Source organism: Sardina pilchardus, chromosome 15 (assembly GCF_963854185.1).
Source record: "Sardina pilchardus chromosome 15, fSarPil1.1, whole genome shotgun sequence".
In the NCBI taxonomy this organism is placed as follows: domain Eukaryota; kingdom Metazoa; phylum Chordata; class Actinopteri; order Clupeiformes; family Clupeidae; genus Sardina; species Sardina pilchardus.
Window position 1 is genome coordinate 20,922,202 of NC_085008.1, and position 7,500 is coordinate 20,929,701.

The window sequence follows — 7,500 nt, forward strand, 5'->3', positions numbered from 1 at the left end:
GTCTTAGTAGCCTAGATCTTGTGCCTCAGCTTGTAGAAGAATATGTTTACAAATCCATCATCATGGATTTGATACTCAGGAAACACACATGATAACACATTGTATCTATATCTATGTACACCTATACTCTACCCTACCATGCTATACCATGCTACAGTATACCATATATTCTCTCTTTACTATACCATACTAAATGTCACGTTGGATAAAAGCATCTACTAAATGTAAACTCTCACTCTAATGTGAAGACTCAGATGTATCCGTAGACATGAATACAGACACAGACAAAGTACACAGAGGCTCAGGTGCATACTGGTCCATGTCAAAGACATTGTGTTCTTCCTGTTTGTTTTGGAGAGGGACTGGGCAGCCTGTCATTCTTCTGGGTAATTCTGTGTGTCCAGGCTGAGCCGGTGATCCTTGACCTGCGCGACCTCTTCCAGCTGATCTTTGAGATCAAGCAGCGAGAGGAGATGGAGAAGAAGGCGCAGAAGGACAAACAGTGTGAGCAGGCCGTTTACCAGGTGAGCCTGTCACCACACACACACACACACACACACACTCACACTCACACTCACACACACACACACACACACACACACACACACACACACACACACACACACATACACACAGACATAATGCACATAATACACATGTGCACACACTCTCTCTCACACACACACACACACACACACACACACACACACACACACATGTAAATGCAATTAATGTGTGGTATTAAGGACCTGGTACATGATACACGAGATACATGAGACATACTCATCAGAATAGCTTTATTAGCAAAAATCGTGACTGGGACAATCATAGACTATATAGTCTATGGGGACAACATATCACAGACACCGATACATGATTGGGTTGTCAGTGTAGGGCTTGACTAGTCAAATAACCTTGGTTGGCAGCTTTTCCCATGGTTATTATCATTCTCCTCTGTCTGTCTTGATAATCTCCTTTCCTCCTGACCGTCCTTGTTGATTTTATCCATGCTGCTCAGTGCTCAGATGACTAAAGACTAAACGTAGATCCCAGAGAAAATGAGCTGCACATGATGCTGCTCAGCAAAGTCAAGGTGAACCGGAGACGCTACTCCATCTTGGGTGAACTGCCATGAAATTGAGGACTAGCGTCAAGTCTCCATAAGCTCCTTTTCTAAATTGAATAGTGTTTTTTCGGTCCGCCTTGACTTTGTGGAGTTTTTTCGCTTCAGAATAACATGTCGGCCATGTCTTTCGTAGACGGAGAAGTTTCAGAGCTGTCGCTCGCATATCTGATCCTGTCTTCTGCTTTTGGTCTTTGTGTCCTAAATCAGTAACACTGCTTTTTTTTATTTTCCTTCTTCTTTCTTTCCTCTTCTGTTCTTTTCCATCCTCCTCTTCGCTGTCCTCTTCTGCCAAACAAATCAACGCTTGTCCTCTGCCACTCAATCGCTTTCAAAAAAAGACCATTCTGGAGGAGGACGTTGAGGATCCCGTGTATCAGGTAACATGGCGTGCTAAATCGCTAATCATTTTCCTCTCGAACGTGCCCTGTCAAATTGCCCTGCTTTTCTGTGTGAGGTTCAGAGGCTTTTCTTCTAAGTAATGGCTCTTTTAATCTCTCAAATGCAAATAACTGTCTCCAATTGTATGAGTTCTCTTGTTCTTTCTCTTTGAATTTGTATGTCATGTTCTTGCATCATTTCACCATATTTTTTTTTTCTTTTTCGAGATGTGGGGAATTATTATTGTTTGTTATTGATACTTTCAAAAAACAAAACATCTCCGTGCTTGCTCATTTATTCAGCTTGATTTTGATTTCTCTCTCTGACACATTGTCTAGTGTGGTCCAGATCCCAGATTTGAACTGCATGGTAGATGACCCCAGGCCCCCGCTATTGTTCTTCTGGATGAGAAAGCTCTCTGGCCCTAACTGAATACAGGCAGCACTAATACCCTCCACACATGAGTGTGTGGGTGTGTGACGCCATCTCAGCAGCTTTTGTCTAATGGCTTATGTATTCCTTCACTCCAGATACAATAAGACCCCCCCCTCCTCCTCCTCCCATTTGGCTGTATGATGCATGCTGGTTGATATAATGGTGTCTTAATATGATCACTGCATTGGGGAGCCAAAGACTACTGTATTCATGAGAAGACCTACTAAGTTGCCAACAGAATCTCAGGCTTCTCAAAGCCTCCAAGGCTGAACAATGAGATGCATTAGGGTCATGGAACAGAGGTAGTGTATGCATTATTTCAACATTTGTGATATGTATTACCCAACTATGCATAGCAACCTGACTCTCTCTAATGCAGAGGCGCAGATTCCACCCTCTTGCTTGCAGGTACAGCCACAGGCTCTGTGAATCCCTGAACAGTGACACGGCAGTTTTTAAACCCATAGCTGGAGCCTCAGCTAAATGGCCTTCATCGAGTAAATGGCCTTCACATTGGTATTCTGCCTTGACCGTGTGGTACTTTACGTTCCAATTAGATTTGGAGAATTGATGACCCAAAAGATAGAACAAGTTAAAAAAAGCACACACACTTTTTGTCAGGGTCATTAGATCTTTCTTGACATCTTCTTTAGTGGATATTGGTTTGTTATTTGTGTTGTTGATTCCCTGTTTTGTTTGAGAGTTTGAGAGTTTGGGAGTTTGTGTGTGTGTGTGTGTGTGTGTGTGTGTGTGTGTGTGTGTGTGTGTGTGTGTGTGAGAGAGAGAGAGAGAGAGAGAGAGAGAGAGAGAGAGAGAGAAAGAGAAGGAGAGAGAGTCAGGGGCGGGGGAGTGAGTGGAGGGCAGTTGTGTGAATGGTCTCTCCGACGACTTTGCTGAGTCATGGTCCGACAGGTTGGGTTTCTAATCTCACAGAAACGTCAATCAGCCAGGAGGCCCCTCAACCCGCCAAAGCCAGAAGCTAACTGTTTCCCTTCCTCCGAGGGGCAATGCTTGGTGTTGATTCCATCTGATCAATCATCTTTGTGCTCTCTATCTTCTTTAGATTTCTCTTTCCCTTTCTTTGCCTTTTCTTCCTTCCTGTTTCCCTTATCCCTCTCTTTTTGTCTGCTCTTCCTCTCCTGTGCTGCCGACGTTGTAGTACATTGTGTTTGAGGCGGGACACGAGCCCATCCGTGACCAATCAGAAGAGAGCATTTATCAGGTACAATCAAGGCCCTTTTCTCCCATTCGTTCTCATTTCTAAAGCTTCATGAAGGGAAGTGTGCTCGACTCTCTGCAGTTAGACTACAACAAAAACAACAACAAAAACGTACATATCAACACATCACGTAAATTAACATGCTCGACGATGCACGCACATGTCAGTTTTTTAGACACGTCTTCACCCTAATTTCTCTCAACTCCGTAATTCTGTCGGTTATTCTTAGAGCTGCCATGCCTCCTCACATAGCACCCGCTATCATTATGAGAGAAAAGAATGCGCGTCGTTGAAACACATCACCTGTTTGACAACATAAGTAGCAATGAAGAAGAAACACTCCACAACCCCCCCTAGCCAACCCACCCCTGTCAAATCCTTTGTTTTTTGGCAAGCACCCGATGAATATACATCTCCATATAAGCGCAGGTTGGTGTAATGAGCGGCATCGGTATTGTTCGTCTGACGGATGCCTCGTCGGGAGTCGTCGTCGTCGTCGGAGACTGTTGTCTGTGAATGTTACCACTACAGACAGGCTCGTTGTTCCGCTGCCAGTAGTACACCTGCGAATTATATGCCGCGCGGCACGCTACTCCGCAGCGGCAGACGGTGATTTACATTGACGGCTCTCTCAGAGACTCGCTCCGGGGGAACGCTCTCGTGCTCCGAACCCCGTGACCATGGCAACAGGTGGCAGTTTCTTTCCTTTTTTTTTTTTTTCCTTTTTTTTGTCAGGTGCCACTGTGCTGCCACTACCTGTGGCTTGCTGCAGTTACGCAACGGATGGGTTTCTTTCTGTACTCCGCAGACCCACCAGTGACTTCAGTGAAGGAAGCGGTACAGTTGCTATTCAGAAGGCTCTTTGAGCAAATTAAATTGGTCACCCCAGTCTGAGTGGTTTATATTATTGTCCATTTTTTTCACCCTTCACTTAGAATTAAAGCGTTTAAAAATGAGTCTCTCTCACTGACCCCTTGCGTAACAGCAATTTACATAGATTATAATGGGCTCAAATGAACATTTTATACACACGCACATTCTGGTGAGTTCCAATAGAACTCAAAGACTATTTGACCCCGCGCATGCAACGGTGCATAAATTCAATCCACCTCGATTGCCGGACGAACCATGAAAATTGCACATGCACTCAAGTCTTCCCTGTAGTCGTTTGTACGAGCTCCCTTAAGGCGAGCTATCTGACCCACGAATAAGAGTCCTGCCTACTTTCATACACATTGCCCTGAGGCTAACCAGCCCTCCGAGCGGAGCCTGATTTCGGCCGCCTGGACCGGACTCCGGGTCGTCCGGCGGAGGGGCAGCGACTGACCTTCCAATGCCGAGGGCGCCTGATTGATTCGGCGCGATCGAGTAAGCAGCGGTCTTGCTCCGCCCTGCTCTCCTCCTCCTCCTCCTCCTCTTCCTCCTCCTCTTCCTCCTGCTCCTCCTCCTCCTGCGGAAGATGAAAGCGGCCGGGTTATTAATCACCAGCCGAGCCGTTTGATGTTGAAGTAAAATAGATGGAGGAGACACGTTCAAATGGAAGTGTGTACAAAACACACTGAATAGCAATCAGCCAGCCAGAGGAGGAGAAGAGAATTAAGAAGGATGGTGAATTAGAGAGGAGCGAAGCGCACACACACACACACACACACACATGCGCACACACACACATGCACGCACACACACTCACACACGCACACATATAAGCACACACATACACACACACACACACGCATAGACAAACACACACGCACACACATGCACACACATACACACACATACACACACATACACACACACACACACGCTGAACTTAGTGTGTGTGTGTGTGTGTGTGTGTGTGTGTCAGCGAAATAAATAAAGAGTGAGAAGAAAGCTTGTGGATTAGAGCTGTCCATCTGATGCAAGTCTCTCGGGTGTTCGCGCCTCTTCAGTTGGACTGCATGAAGAGGCAGCTGAAACTAAGCCCTTTTTCTCTGCTGAACAAACACACGCGCCAGCACAGAAAATACTGAGCAAGATCAGAACACGCCGTTCCGTGCCTTAGACTTTACAGATAATCAACCAATGAAACTCAAACGCACACCCACAAGCGCACACAAAAACACTGGTGAGATATATCCGCTAACGTTCGCAAATCGGTTCACATCCGCAGTGATTTCGTAAAAACACACAACAGAAAATAGATGAATTAAAATGCCATTGACTCTTACAACAGGTACGCTTAAACATTGATTGATTGATTGATTTACAGACTTCCTGCTGTTTCAACATGTTATCCGGAAGTAACTTGTTTGTTTCCCCCTGTGTGTGTGTGTGTGTGTGTGTGTGTGTGTGTGTGTTTGTGTGTATGTGTGTTTGGTTGGGTTAATTGCCTGACACCAGGTTCCTACCAGCCAGCAAAAGGAGGGGGTCTATGATGTTCCAAAGCGGCACCCAGTGAGTGTAGCTGTCTGTCTTTGTGCTTCCCTCGGGCAAACCTCTCAGTCTGTCGCAGCACGCAGGTCTGGTGTCTGTCTCCTCCAAGCCTCCACAGGTGGCGTCTCACTGTGAGATACTGTATGGCCCTGATTCGGTCCAGCTCAGGGCCAGATCTGGTGTGGAGGTCAGATGAGATAATCACTCTCTCGTGGCTTCCATGGGCTTTCAATGACTGTCCGCTCTTTGAGTAGATCTGTAATCATTCTACATCAGATCATTATGCTTCAGATGAGGTTTCAGGATCTTAATCACACTGGTCCTGGATCAGCATCTAGCACTGATTAACTAATTAGCCAATGATTATTTTCCCCCTCAACCCACCCTTGATCCTTAACTAGTGGGAATCTGAACTATCCTTCTAGGCTTTTGATTCCTCTGGATTCTCTGTGCTCTGAATCCCATGCTTAATACATGTTCATCTATGTGTGTCTGTGTGGATTGAAGATGGGGTTTAAATGTGAGTCCCAGTCGGGGTTATTGAGAGGTTTGCTGGAGGTTGCGTCTGTGCCTGGTTGTGGCTGCATGTGCTGTGCTTGGTGTGGTGATTGGTGCTCCATGACTACACGCTACCCATATGGATGGAAGGCTGATGTATCTCGATGAGCATGCATAACATATACAGTAGGGCCCCGTAGGCACGCATGGTGTTATTGCCGCGGCAGCACTTGCAGAATTAATGGGGAGTCTATAATTAGCGGTGGAATGTATATGGTCATAATGTATGCTATCCATATGGGTAAGCGGTCAAGTTCCAGCCAACATCTCGAAGAGATAGTAAGAGTTCCAACGCATGTGGATGTTATACCAATTAGCGAATACGATATCCACATTTACGTTGAATAATATACTATCGTTAAAGAAATGTAGGGTTTTGCACCAAGGATATCAGTTCATGGAATATCCATGGATGTGATACCACTCCTCACGTTGTTGATGAATAGAAGGTTGAGTGCGACTGCGGCGAGTGGAACCTCACTATCTCTTCCCAAACGGCTGGTGCGTTGTCCCTCCATTGTGGCTCCGCCTCCTCAGGTGTTACAGCTGCTCGGTGTATTCAGTCAGAGCTACGTGAGCGCGCTCCTCGACACCCCGTCCACCACGCCAGCGTCCATCTTTAGACGAGTCAGTCAGTTTGCGCCGTAAAAAAAAAAGGCCGGTGGTGCACCAATTCACTGCCCAATTTTTACTACCTCCCACAGTGGTATAGTAAAATGCCTGCCTTCTCCCTCAAACAACAGTCAGGTAGTTCAGCCAAGCCTTGGTCCCCAACCCTCTAAGCTGGGATTTAGTTTTTTTGGCTTCATGTCCCAAGCTGGGGGAAGTCCATTTTACCTCAAGATGAGTTCTGATCTTGACTATCTAATAAATTTGATAGACAGCTGAACGATAGGAAGGTATTTCTTCTCCTCTGTCTCTTTCTTTTTTCCACTCTGTTCCTTGCATCCCTCTCTCCACTGCCCACTTGTCCTCCGCCTCATCTTCTGTGTCTGATGTTTTATTTCTGGTGCTCGTGTGATGGTCGACAATGCCCTGGTATCAAAGCCTCCGTTGCCCTGTGCAGCTCTGCCCACAGTGGTGCCCCCACGCAGGGAAAACTCCATCCCATAATATAACCCTGCCCGTGGAGACGGGGCGATGTGGGCACGGAGTCTTTAACAGTGTGATCCAGCCCATTTCCAAAGAGGATTAGGCTTCTGAGAATATGGCATTGTGATACTGCAGTGTGAAAAGAAACAAGCCACTGTACTGAGAACGGCTGTGTCTCATAAGTTTGTGTTTGCTTGTGTTTTGTGTGCTTGATTTGCTTTGCCAGTCCAATCATCTGCCATATTTGTGATTTGTTTTTCGAGCAATGAAGTAT

At 46.1% G+C, this 7,500-nt stretch overlaps 1 protein-coding gene across 1 annotated transcript in view; it reads left to right on the forward strand.

Annotated features, from left to right (window-relative positions):
* The window catches only part of dab1a (DAB adaptor protein 1a), a 133,007-nt gene that overhangs the window by 101,932 nt on the left and 23,575 nt on the right, over positions 1–7,500 (forward strand). The window contains exons 6-9 of the mRNA XM_062555965.1: positions 405–524; positions 1,465–1,503; positions 3,099–3,161; positions 5,544–5,597. Of these exons, the coding sequence (XP_062411949.1) occupies positions 405–524; positions 1,465–1,503; positions 3,099–3,161; positions 5,544–5,597 (276 nt within the window). The remainder of the gene's footprint in view (positions 1–404; positions 525–1,464; positions 1,504–3,098; positions 3,162–5,543; positions 5,598–7,500) is intronic.